General features: G+C 40.0%; 1 protein-coding gene across 1 annotated transcript in view; it reads right to left on the bottom strand.

Annotated features, from left to right (window-relative positions):
• Positions 1 to 14,171, bottom strand: part of spon1b (spondin 1b) — a gene marked incomplete at both ends in the record, with an annotated part of 156,405 nt that overhangs the window by 20,952 nt on the left and 121,282 nt on the right. The window contains 3 exons of the mRNA XM_079247060.1: positions 1,015 to 1,155; positions 9,419 to 9,620; positions 12,525 to 12,589. Of these exons, the coding sequence (XP_079103186.1) occupies positions 1,015 to 1,155; positions 9,419 to 9,620; positions 12,525 to 12,589 (408 nt within the window). The remainder of the gene's footprint in view (positions 1 to 1,014; positions 1,156 to 9,418; positions 9,621 to 12,524; positions 12,590 to 14,171) is intronic.

Genomic DNA, 14,171 nt, shown 5'->3' with positions numbered 1-14,171 from the left:
GGCTAATTTATTTTTATTTCTGAGACCAGAAGGGCTGGGATTGATCAAGTTATTGTCACAAATGGCTTTATTTACTTCAGACCGACCCTCTCCGTAGGCTGTCAGATCAGCCTGTGGGCAAAACGAGTGGATTGAGACTCTTCCGCATTAAGCCCCGCCTCCCGCCACTGCACTACATCGGGAGTGCGCACCGCACCTGCTTTCGCCGTCATTGTAACGTCTCATAAACAGAAGGATTAGGCTAATATGAACTCAATAAAAAAAACTGAATACAATGTCAACACATAGCATACAGCCCTACATGTTGGAACCTGAATCAGAGCCTGAAAACGAAGTGGAAAACAGCAACCCACAGCAACGAATGCAGCAGGATGTCTCTCTTTGGTAAACTCACCAGCCATCGTTGGAAATAACTTTATCCCACGTTTTCCACCCGCCTGATGTATTTGTACATGCCCTTGTTAACCAGTAGAAGGTAACCAATCACCGAACCTTATCCCCCGGGACGTCACAAGGATTTCCACGTAGAAAAAACTCTCTAAAACACGTGTTTTTCGTCGCCAAGGAAACCAAACGGAGAGCGTGCTGGAACTCAAACTCAAATTTAAACATGCGTTTAGGTGATAAAAAACAGTGTCGTTCACATGTCTGATGAGGATTCAACACTGTAACACTGTAGAAAGCTCAGAAAACTCCAAATACCATAATAGCACCCCTTTAACCTTCATATGTAGCCATAGTGTATGAGAAAGAAAAGGACTTTTAAAGTGATAAAAACGACTTTTGCTGCCAGGTTATTTATTAGTCAGTGACGAGAAAGCCTCGGGATGCAACAAAGACCTAGAATTTAAGGTTCTTTCTCCTTAAGTTCTCAAAAACTCATTAATTATATATCTAGTCCTTTCTTAAATGTCTAAAACAGGAACAGACAGTTGTATATGTCTAACATGTATGAAGTTTGAATAATTCATAACATTTATGTTGCAAATTCACATATTTACACAGACGTCTTACCTTCCGAGCAATACGTTCCACGACTACTTGGGCCACAGGGGTGATTGGGCCGCCCTCTGGGTCATAAAACGGACTCTGTGGGTGGTCCAAACTAGTCAAAGGCCGAATTTTCTCCTGAGGTATGGTAGGCTTGTTCGGGGACTGGAAGTACAGGGGTAAGTAAATGTTAAAACAAGAAACATAAGCACATAAAAACACAGAGAACCATAATGTATAAACTGTAAAAAGAAAAAAAGGAGTTATAATTGTCTGTGGACCTCCATGATTAATCATTTCATCATCCTGTTGCTGCACGACAGGGAGATGAAGCAACTTCATTGTCTTCTTTAGGTGATTATTCTACCTGATATGGTCTTTACAGTTTGATGCAAATACCATAAATAATTGACCATTTTTAGTGTAATGATAATAAAAATAATTATAATAATGATAATAAGTTTTTTTTTATAATTTATAATGCACTTCACATTTGAAATAAAATCGCAAAGTGCTACAATAAGTATAGATAAAACAGCAATAAATAAAAAAAGAATAAAACAAAGAAACATTAAAAATTAAATCAGCAACAACATCGACAACAATAGAAATAATTAAATTAACCATAACATGCTCTTTTAAAATGGAAGGTTTCATGTGATATCCTTTGTGTTTGCCTTCCCATGTAAAGACTTGTTTTGAGTATCAGTGGTTATAATGTCTGAAGTGTATCAAAACATATGTTCTATACCTTGGAAACTATGTAAGCCAGTAAAATGAGCCAAAAGTGTTCAAGGCTGCATGTTATTAGTTTTTTTTCTGTGCCTACAGGCAATACTGAAACTAAAACATGGTGGAATTGATCCACAGTGTCACAAATGAGAAACACTGGGAGTCTGTAGCTGCTGTAATTCAGATATTCATTTCTACAGAAGGTCACATGCTTCATTCACACAGTTTGTCAGTGGAGTCTCATGCTTCATTAGGTCTCATTATAACACCTCCATCACAAACACCATCGAGATTAAGGGAAACGCTCTTAAAATAAATAAATAAAGTATCCCCTGTGACATTTCCCCCACAGTTGAGAAATATTTTCATCTTCAGCCTCAACAACACTGACTGAACGGAAAGGCAAAGAATTCAGCATTTCAATGCAGATTTAATTTTTCTTACAGACAGATCCCAGTTTTTAAAGCTTTATTAGCTTTTGTTTGCCACATTCAGCTTCAGAGTATGGTTAGCAGCTTTGCCTGATGTCTTCATAAGGAAAAGCTTTTATGACATCGTCCGGTTGGTTTTAAATTATGCTGAAGTTCCTCACGTTCTTTCTTATCCTAAGATGTAGATATGCTGCTAATTCTCCAGTTTTTTTCCAATCCCTTCATCATCGAAGAAGAGGAGTTCAGGATTAAATAAAGAGGTGCATCCCATATGCAAAAATATTCATTCACATGTTTCTTTGTGTGACACACAGTTTTTTGAGTTTTACCTCAAATTTACCATGTACCTCTGTCCTTTTCATGACTCTTTAGTGGGAGGAGCAAAAATGTAAGAGAAAGAAGCAAGGTTTCTTTATAGATTTTAACACTGCTAGATGCTACGTTTTGCCTCCCCTCTGCCTGTGTTTTGCTACTCCAACTGACTGACAGTGCATGAGTTTGGCCTGAATGGACACTTTAGATTTAAATGCATTCAGAGCATTTTTGTTATAGTTTTAGGTTTTTTTGCTTCTTGGTTTCTTGTGTGTGGTTCCCTCATTGGGAAAACTCTTACCAACTTGACACTTCTTATACCCCACAGGGATTTTTTTCTTTTACAGTCTCCACACAAACCATCATCAAGCAGTAGATCTGTATCATTTCATCTTTTATCAGCCACAAATTGAACTGCCACAGCTTATCTTCTGTAAGTTTTATCCACACCAGTTTCCCACCCTGTTCATGGCTGTCACAACTGATAAACTCAGCTCTACTGCCAGCATTTATATCATTGAGACAGACACCATGCGTGTTGTGGATGGAGTGTAAAACATTTCCAAAGCATAAAAGTGGAATCGGGATGTACGGATGCATATGAAGAAGCAAAACATGCTGAAGCTACAACAGTGTAAGAAACTGTGAAAATAAATTGCAACAGATGTCATTTTTTTTAAAAACTGCCAGCAGAAATGCAAAGTTAAATTAGAAATAAACATGAACTATCTCACATTCAGTCATGAAACCGGGTTGGAAATAAAACTAAGTTCTAATTAAATCTCCAATATGATTTGTAAAAACATCAGTCTGCGAACAGCTCAACAAGCTTCCTGTGGAGAAAATGAACCAAACAAACAAACAAACGGCTGTCGTGTGTTTGCTCACTTTTTATTATTATTCATAAAGATATCTTTCTTTTTATCCACCATATCAGGTGGTGGATTCCAAGTGAAAAAAAAGCAGAAAAACCCACATTGCATCTTTTGTTTGTTGTTTCAGTGACTGTTGTTGCCAATTGTGAACTGATATGGTTTTTGTATTTGTGTTATGGCTAAAGGCCTTTATGCACTTACTCTAAATATTTTGTCTGAAGAATTAATACGGGAATATTTTTTTATCGGATCAGTGTAACGTTCACATCAGAAAGAAATTCTGTCCAACCATTTTTATTTTCAAACAGAGGCCGATTGTTTAGCTATTCCCTGACAGATAAATAATCGGCCAATCAGACAAGGCTTGTTGACTGTTAGATCATCGGTTGCGAGCTATGCAGGTGTCATTTGGTTGCTGCTTTTTCATTCAAACTTTGTATAATCATGGTCAAGGATCTTTATTATTTCTTCTCTGCTTCTTAAAGCAAGCAGCAAGATCCTAAAACAAACTGTTCCAACTGTTCCACGGACGTCCTAAAGTCCGTCCCCTTTAGGACTTTAGGACTTTAGGACTTTTAACCTGTGGCGGTTAAAAGTGAAGTCTATGTGGAAGTGTATAAAACTGCAGTTCCCCCTTCATCCACTAGGGGCTGCAAAACAGAGCAAATCTCCATGGACTCCCATGTTAAAAAGACCAACTTCACAGCAGAAATAAACATGTTTACAGCCTGGTTCAAAAATCCATTTTCAGCTTAATAGGTCAGGTCGACCTTCATGACAACTGTGGGGGGAGTGAAGTTTTAGATAACTCGCGGACGACAGAGACGGACGACAAACATGAATCATTCTCCTTTTTCTAAATCTCCAGTGCACTTTAATGTTTCAAACCAAATGTTAATTTAGGAAATGCAGCAGAATAAATGAAGCCAAAAGAAAGATGTCTGTGTGTATGCGAGGAGAATGGAAGGTTCATCCTGATGTATGCCACTTTGACAACAACGATCTACTGCATTGTCATAAAAAAGACGAAAGGGCAAAAGAAAAAAAAAAGATTCATTAAAGTTTTTTTTTCTTTTTTGTTTTTGCAGATTTTTATTTCCTGCTGGAGACTAAAAAACTAATTTATTTCAAGTGATCATCAGAAACGGTAAAAGGTTTGGAGTTTACTGTCATGCTCTGTGAGTTTGTTTATTCTACTAGTTTTAGTTTTTTTTATTAATTCCTAAAAGATACATATGAAAAAAAAACTAGTAACTTAAAGTAAAGCAATCAGCTGCAGTGTTTGTTGTTCTTTGGTTTCTGTGAGGCTGTCTGGCCTTCAGGTTGGCCTTTCTCTGTAGTTTGCTTTACGTTGTGTTATTTCTGCTTCTTTTTTTATTCGGTAGACGTTGTGTTCTTGTGTACTGTTAGGTTACTTCCTGCTTCCCTGCTACACCTGTTCAGCATCAGTCATTTCTACCCGAGTCAGCATTGTTTCCTGTGTTCTCGGCCAGTTTATTGTTTCGTACTTATCGGTGTGGACGGAGGAGGAAACAGAAACCACCATCCTTATTGAAAACTGCAGAGATTTAAAAGATTTAAAAGGGGAAATGAGAGAGAAAAGCTTTGAAATGCCATGAAGAAAATCCTCCACAGCAAGCGGAAAACCATAAAACATCGCTTCCTGGCTACCTGGTGTCAGCCGCAACTGCACGAGGTTTTATAAGAAATACGGCTTATTGGCTGAACACCATGCACTGGAAACCCCCGCAAACTACAGGCGTGCTTTGTTGTCGCTTTTACTTTGCGAACTGTAATGAAACGCAGCTTATCTTACATTTCCAGCTAGAACGGGAAGCAGTGGCTCCACTAACCAGAAGGTTGGCATTCTGAATCCCACTTCATCCACATCAAAAACTCATTGCATCTTTGGGAGGGATTTCAGCATAAACTTTTTCATTTTAAATCAAGTTTTTTTAACATCTCGGTTTTAATGTATTGCTGCAACTTTTTTCAGTTTTCAACAAAGAGTTCAAGTTTTACTTTTTCAAAGCCGAATCTTTTTTTCAGCGTCAGTGCAGAGGTGTAGAAAGTAGAAGTCCTGTCCCGGCAGCTCTGTCCAACCAGTCACTAAACCAGGTGAATTTAACTAGCTCAGCTCCACTGCAGGTGGTGAAAACATCTGCATCAGTAGATCCAAAAACATGGCAGGACTTCTATTTTATTTTTACTTCTACTTTATACATATCTGCATCAGTGTTGTAGAAAGGTTTCCTCAATGGCCGTCTTCTGGGCAGTGAAGCCTCCTGCTTTGCATTAATATGTGAAAAAGTCCTATAATAATGTCGGACGGGGGGACGGGGGGGTGGGGACGGTTATGTTTCCAGACTGTGGTGCTGACAAGGAGGGGAAACTTACAGAGAAGAGCAGTGAAGGTGTCTGTGTAACCAGTGTAGGAGACACTTTTATGCATTTCTATTCAACAGCATTTGTTTTACAGTGTTGGGAGTTTAAGACTCAGCAAAGTTTCCCTGTCTGTCTTTTCTTCTGTCAGACATGAACATGGACCTGAACCCATGTCTGCCTGTGGAGTTCAGCTTCAAAATGTCTGTTGTCCAATAAATGCATTATCAAATGATGAAACTCTGAAAAACTTTACATTTTTTGGATAAATTTAAAAATAAAAGTTTATGATAATCTTGTAAAATGTTATTTATTTATCATAAAGGAAGAGTAAGGAGGGCGATGAACAAAATGAGCCAGCTTTTAGCTACTGGTAAAATTCCACCTGCTGTACCTGGACAGGTTGACATCAGGCTTAAAAATACAACAGAGATACATAAAATAACATAATATGATCCCTATTATTGCAAAATACAGCATAATAAATGCATAAAACTGGTCAATAATATATGTAAAAAAGTTGTAAAAATTCTACTGATTTAATCTCACAGTTACAGATTAAACATGATTACACCTGCTAACTCAGAAAACGTCTCGTGTGTCTCTTAAGATGCAGACGGACCGGAACTTTCTCCCACGCTGCCCCCGACAGGCAGCGTATTTCTGCTACGTGATCTGAATGGCACTGCACACCTCTGCTCAATGCTCTACGAGTTGTGTACCTGCCAGAGGGTTTTGTCTACTGTACTGGCTCAGCAGTGGAGGAGCTAAACTATGTAATATCACATAGATCATACGGCGGACGGTGAAGTTTTATAAATTAGACAGTAAACCAAACGGATGATGAGACAGACGGCTCTTATGTGCTTTTGAAGCTTTCTGGTAAAAAGATTGTAGATATTTTAATATTGTTGAACCTGTAGAAACAAACTCATTATGCGGTAATTCTGTCATGATATGAAGTTTCAGGCGCTTTTCTCAGTTTTGGTTTCCTGTTTTATTTTGTAGTTTTTCCCTGTTTCCTGTGTAGCCTTTGTTCTTGTTGGTGAGGTCACCTGTTCTCGTTGGTTCATTCTTTACATTTGTTTCTTGTTTAGTTCTGTCAGTATTTCTAGCCCTCAGTTCAGTTGTGTTTTGCTGCTCCATTGCGCCTGTCTAGGTTATGTTTGAGCCTGTGTTTAGTTCGCTGACTGTAGTAAATTAAGAAATTCTGGAACTTACTCTCATCTCTGCGTTTGGGTCTTCACCTCCACCAAACCCTGACAAGTTTATGTGAATGTAAAATGCATCATGGAGGCACCTTCAGTCCAGGATGTTCTAATACACCTGAAGTCGTGACTATTAAATCTCACAGCTTCCATAAGCTTCTGGATATGTTTTTTGCAAAACCATATTCCATCTGAAACTATTCCCAGGAATGTGACCTTTTTAATCTGCAGCTCCTCATCAGCCAGCAGCAGGTTAGATTAGAGTGGGTGTTTTCTGTGGCTTTCTGCAAAGGACTGAGGAAAAAAGAAAGTAAAGGAGTGCACAATTACACATTAACTTTATATTTCATATTCTATAAAAATGTGCACAAGAGAGAAAACAAGAAGGAAAACAAACCAGTTGTGCTGTTTATGTGTGAATTTTCAGTGTTAACACCAGTATAGACCTAATGTCACCGAGGTTTTCATATAAAACAGCTGAGGAGGCTAAAATCAAACCCCACGTTGCTGTAAACATGTCCTGTGTGCAATCCAACAGAATCTTCATTGAAAGAGGTTTCTGAACAGCATGTGCCGTCTCTTCTCTGCACTATAAGCTATTTGCTTATTCATGAGTGTAAACTATAAATAAATTGCTCCAGTCACCAAACAGTGGGTGAATATGGATGAGCACCTTTCATCCCAAGGATATAAAACTAAAAAAGCCTGTTGGAGTAACAGACAGGTGGAGATGGAGAGAACCTGATGCCTTTCTTTATCCTGCATTCTACCTGATGACCAGTAGGGGGCGAAACCAGCGGTTGTCAATGTGATTTCTTCTTCTTCTGATCCTTTTCTCTGTAAACTTTCTGATTGAGTTTCCAGTCTCATTTGTTAGTTTAAAGTCTTATTTCAGTGGAACCTGATTTTCTTCTATAAAGACTGATAATGTCCTGCATTAAGGCAGGACATGTTTCTGGACGGACAGACGGTTCCCTGTGCTAAAACATGATATCTTATGTTCTAAGTTGTATCCACAGCTTGAAAAATCAAGTTTTAAGGATTAGAAGTTGCTAATCTTGTTCCTGAGCCACCTGAGAGGTCCAGTAAGACCTGAAAATAGACATTAATGCATTTTTATAGATAATTTTGACAATCTGTTGTTGTGAAAAAAAAAGAAAACATTTATATTTTGGTCAATAATTAACAAACAACAGTCTGGTTCAGCTGTGGTGAATGATGGATTCCCTCTGAACAGGTGGGCCTGTATTACAGATTAATCTCATTCAGTTTTACTGAAATATTTCATGAATATTCCTTCACACACGTGAAGACAAACTGAAGCTTAAAGCTGCCAAAGTACAAGCAGCACATCTGTGTTAGCGCGACAAAAAAAGCCTCCACATAGTTTAGTAACTTTAGTGCTGGTAAAAATAGCAGCATGTATACGCATATCTAAGAAGTGGATTTAGTCTTTACAAGCTCCAAAGTTCTGTCAGAAAGTGTAGCTGAGAAAAACTGTCCAATCAGAGCACAGCCTTTTCTGGCAGCCGTTGCTTTCATCAATTAAGTAAATCTGGACAAAATGGGAAACGTCTGCTTTGTGTCCACGCCAGAAGGCTGAACTATATGACTCTTTATGCATCACTGTATGCTGGAATGCTTTATTTTATAATTTTTTATAATCTATATGTTTCCTCTGCTACTTACTCTTCACTCTCCACAGAGCATCGCATGGGGCTAAACATACATGTTGGCTGACCAAACATGAGTGGCTTTAAGGTTTACGCACTTTTATCTATTATTTTAAATAAGCTTTTCCATCATGCTATTTGTTTAATCCTGCAAATGTTAAAAGACATGCAGGTTTAATATGACTGAAATGGCTCAAATGAATCAGTCATTGTGCCGAACTTCACTGTTGGATCCATTTAATGGAAGGCAGGTGTGCTGGAACAGAGATACATGGGAAAGCTGCAGGACAGAAGCTCTCGAGAACCAACTTTGGGAACCCCTGTGCTATAGGATACCAAAACAACGTGTGCATGATGCTGGTTTTCATAATAACAGGAAGTATTTTAATTAATCAACACAGCAACGGTCTTAATGTATCGTCATTGTGGCACAGATCTGGTCCGCTCTGGAGTAGGTAATCTTGTTTAGGGACATTTTTTTTACTCTGGGTGAAGTGGTTCCTCGTCCTGATAGTAGTCTATACATGTTGTAATCATGAACAATAAGAAATATAGTTAGACCCCTCAGTTTACTGTAAATCTGTAAAAACTCTGACCAATCAAAACGCTTGGAAGTTGTTCATTTCTTTTGAAAAAGCCTTGGATCACGCAAGGAGCAAAACCAGAAGGGGATGAGCCAGGACACATCTTGCTAGCTCCCCAACATTACCTACCTCAGCTTTAGGGGTTTTAACATTACATAGTCTCAATTCAAGAAATCTCACCAGGATGTCTGTTGCAACGTGATGAAGCTGCTGAAGCAGCACTTATCTTACCTCATATGTGACACCACTGTCTGTGCCTGCATCCCATGGTATGAGGTCTGTCACCAGTCTCTGGACCCAGCCACAGTCCTTAGTGCAGAGGTCCTCTCCTGACAGCCCCACATTCCAGTCCGGGCTGGGCCCAAGCATCGTGAGGAAGGACATGAGGTGACGAGTTCGGTCCACAGAGAACTCTGCTGATGGAGCGGCTCGCCTGGTTTAAGTAGCGGAGAAAAGAAGTATGAAAGGAGCATCTGACTAACGGCATCACAGCCCTTTGTGGTAACAGAGCATCATAATAACATGAGAACATCCGTTCATTTCATGTCACATGTGGGTCCATAGAAAGCAGAGAAAAAAGAAAATATGGGAGGAGAAATGAAGTTACAGGTTAACAGAAGCTAGAGTAGAACCTCACTGAACTTTTCCAGGCTGCAGTGATGAGATGCTGTTTGTATCATCTGCTGATCTCCACATGCATAAGATTAGATATTACATCACCACCAGCAGGGACGCGAACACCAGCCAACAGCTGACTCGCTCTGATCCGTCGCCGCATCCTCAGCAGCATCTTATCGTACGTTACCCTAAGTTTCTGTTCATAGCACCTCAACAGCATACAAAGGGTCCGAATCCTGCTGCATCCTAGTAAATCTGTTAGATTGCTGAGTTTGCCTCTAAGGCTGGCGCACATGTTGCTTTTTACAGGTGTGAATGTGAAGTGAATGAATAATAGTGTCACTTTGGATGCCTTGAAAGAGCATGCTGTTATTATTTGCATGCTTAAAAGTGTGCAGCCTTCATCGAGCGACATAGTCTTTTATGAAATGTCTCAGGTTTTTAACTGCAGAGAGACAAAATTTAAAAAAAAAAAAACTATTTTATGATCCTCCCTGCTTCATATAAAAGTGATGTTACACTCTCAGAACTGAGCAGTTTCCTGTATCACATCCCGTTATTAACCCTAACCCTAACCCTAACCCTAACCCTTTTTTTTTTACAAGCAAACTGTTCAGTTGCGGTGCCGTGAACCTCTGAGCCAGGCTTACTGAGAACTGTTCAGTGACTGAAGCTTTGCAACGCCCAGTCAGGAAGAGAAAATGACCCATTATAACACATTGTTTCTGCATGTTCCAAACATTAGGACTGTAACAACATATTCTGAATAGATGAGGGTAATTTAAAGTTTCTTTACAAAAAAAAAGGTCTCAGTTTCTTAATTATCAGATCTTAACTGAGACATGAGTGCAAACTGAGCTATTTCTGAAAACCTGCATTCATAATAGAACAAAACGAGATAATGTTTCATACGCACTCTGAGCGTAAGTGGTTCTACGTGTGAATGTGCTCATTAGTAAAAATAATAGTGGCACGATATATCGCAAATGACAGACAATGCTGAGAGGGGTAATTACACAGATGTTTGGTGAAAGATACAGTGCTGTGAGCATGTGTGTGTGTGTGTGTGTTTGTGCTCATGCAGTCCTGGGGGCTATAACTGTGATAAGTTTCTAATTGCTTTTGAACTAATTCCAGGGAGTGCACCGGATGCCTGAGTGTGCAACAATTCAGACAAGTCAGTCTGGCTCTTAGAAAGGAGTCAGCTTTAAACAATTGAGTTTATTAAAATTCACTCAGTTCAGCAGCATCTAAATGTAATTACATGTTACAGTTTCTGCAAGTTAAACTGCCTTTTACCTACCTTTAGTTTTCCTGCTGCTGATTAAGAATTTGACTGTTTTCATAAGGGAGATGAAGTCTTTAAAGCTTTTTTTATCTGAAGATGACATTAGTGACAAAAAAGTCAAGTGTCTTTTTTATTTTATTTTTAATAATCATCACAGATGATTATTAAAAATCACCTTATTATTGACCACCTCATCACCTTATTATTGACCACCCAGGTATACTTCATACTTACACCACAAGGGGGCTCCAGAAGTGAGTTTGCGCTTTGGTCGCTAAACTGAACTTCCTGAATATCTAAACTCATCTCAGCAAAATCACAAAACTCCTTTTGTTCCCTCTTTTCTTATGCATATCAGAGACCTGCTGTCCTTTCCTGTTTGATATTCTGAGGCGTCTTGAGGCTCAATCTTCATTTTCAGTGCACAGCATGGTTTGATGAGATGAGATGCACAACTTCTTTGTCTTGCAGTTTCTTAGAGCAGCTGTGCCCAAGTACGGTACTTTAGATCTACCATCCTGCAACTTTCAGATGCATCCCTTCTCCAACAGCTGGCTTACCTCTTCTGGATGTCACCTAGTTCTACAGAGGCCTGGCAACAAGACATTTATTTGATTTAGGTGTGTTGGAGAGGGGGTTGCATCTAAAAGCTGCAGGACGGTAGATCTCGAGGACTAAACTTGGGCACCACTGACCATCATCCGTATCAGATAGATGGAAGAATTAAAACTCCACATCAGCACAGTGATTGGATGTGATTACAGAAAGAATGATGAAATTGGTGACTGTTAGTGTGAATGGACCGACAACTGGAAGCCTTGGCTACACCGAAGAGTCTTAATGGTTTGCAACAGTACTCCTCCATTTGTTCTTTGTACCAGCAAAACGCTGTAACTGGCAGATGTTAAGCTGCAGATGTGTCTGACACATGGCTGCAGGAAGGCTGCAAAATGCCAGGAAGGAGAAGTTACTGAGGTTCCTGGCTTGCAGCAGAAAGAGAAAAAGGAAAAGCATAGAGTTTGATTGCGTGGACGGCTTTTCTCTGCTTTAGAGCATAGTCGCTGTGAGCCAGTAGGAAATCAACTGATTTACTGATGAATCATTTTGATGCTGCTCCAATGTAGCTGTGGGCCAGCTCAGGAAGGAAGACCCCAGCTGAGTGTGGTTCTGCAAACGTTTACAGGAAATTGTGTTGTTAAGTGCCTGTTGGCCTGCGCATAATGTCAAAGTATATGTACGAAAGTACCCCCAGCGACACAGATGGTTTTATTTATGATTAAACCTCAACAACATACTAATTTAAAATGCCAACTTGTATCCCAGTTTGACCCAGTTGCTGCTGTTTTATTGGGTTTTCATCTGTTCTTTTCCCCTCATGGGATCTCTCACAGAAGCCCTTCGTAAGTCAAACAAATATTATGTTCTACTTACAGGTTGAGTGGCTGCCATGCCGGCCACTGAGCCTTGGTTTTAATGACAGTCAGTACTTCATCTCCCTGCAAAGAGACAGACAGAGTGAGTTACAAGAAGTAATTTGCCACTAAATGGACGACCATAAAGGGACAAAAAGAAAAATCGACATAGAAAAGGCCTAAAATTGACAAATTGACATGACTGAGGGTGAGTACTCTCATCCAAGGACAGCAAAGTGTATTCCACTTTTCAGAAGCTTAAGAGCCTGGACAAAGTGTGTCTCTTATCACCACAAAATGGCTCTCTGCTGCTTTATAATAGCCGTCTGTTATTCTAAAGGAGAACCTCACTTTGCACACATCACACAGCACCCACCGTTCTATCGTCTCTCTGTAGCATTACAGCCACTTTATGAGCTGCACAGCACATTATCCATCATAGTGCATCCCATCTAGCTATTCAGCCCAAAGCAGCTGATTAGATATAAATACAAAAGTCCAAATGTTCCTTTATGGTTGCAAAAAAGACTATTGTTTTTAAGCACAGACATGCACAGAAAGACAGTTTCATTTATCAAATTTCTGGTTGGTTTTAAAAGCTTCTCTTTCCTGCTGTGGTGAGGAATCAACAACCGTGCACGTGTATGTGTTGGTTTGCTGGGTGTTTTCTCTTGTGTCTGTGTGTATGTGTAAAAAAAACAACAAAACAAGTTTATAAGTCATGTCCATCCTTTTCTCAGAGAAGCCTGGGGGCTGTATGACCTCAGAGGCCTTGGACCTCCCCACAACCTCTCATATAAGCTGGAAACAAAGCAGCAAATAATCACACACTGGCAGATGGACGTGCACAGGCAGATATGTGGACATGTAAAGACAGCCGGGGGGACAGAAATGCAGGACAGTGTGTGCAAACAGAAATATTTTTACATACAGCCGCCAGCAGATGGGAACCATGACAAGAACGCAGACGCCGTTGTCTTCCTCCTACAGAACAATAAAACGACGCTTTCTGCAGAAGCAGCATTGAATCTTTGGTTGCAAAGGGTATAAAAGGCAAATAATTCATGGCAAGGCCACCCCCCCCCATGACCTCTACCCCATGGAGAATAGTTGGGACATCCTTAAAAGGGAGATCTGTAAGGGGGGGGGGCATATACTTTGAGAAGATTTCAAGGCAGAAACTATCCACAGACTTCTAAGCTGATTGGATGAGAGACACGTTGTATGTCTGGATCTGTAAAAACCCTTCTTGGTTTGTGCTCCTGCCTCAGTGGTTCCCGACCTGGGGTCCGGGTCCACCTTTTGTCTTTATGGTAAGGCTATTGACCATTTTCAGCTTTTGTCACTTATCACATTACTTGCATGTTTGTGGCTGGCAAAAAGATCAACAAAGCAGGCATCTGGCTACTGGCTCGGCTGCAACAGCTTGCTTTCCGTGCATTCGGAGGTTTCAATCCACATCACAGGGGATGCCGACTGGGATTTCATTTTCCACACTGCCTGCTGACCCTGAACGAAGTGCTAAATGGGTTGTTGCCATGAAACGAGATAACTGGAAGCGCTCTTAGCTCCGTAGCGAACACTTTGTTGGGGTTAAGCAGCAAATGAACAACAAACATCTAAAGTTTCTGACATTGTCATTGAGACTGATGGGAAGTTTACTGCA

The sequence above is a fragment of the Telmatherina bonti genome, assembly GCF_933228915.1.
Source record: "Telmatherina bonti genome assembly, chromosome: 2".
Lineage (NCBI taxonomy): Eukaryota > Metazoa > Chordata > Actinopteri > Atheriniformes > Telmatherinidae > Telmatherina > Telmatherina bonti.
This window is presented reverse-complemented; position numbering and strand designations above follow the sequence as displayed.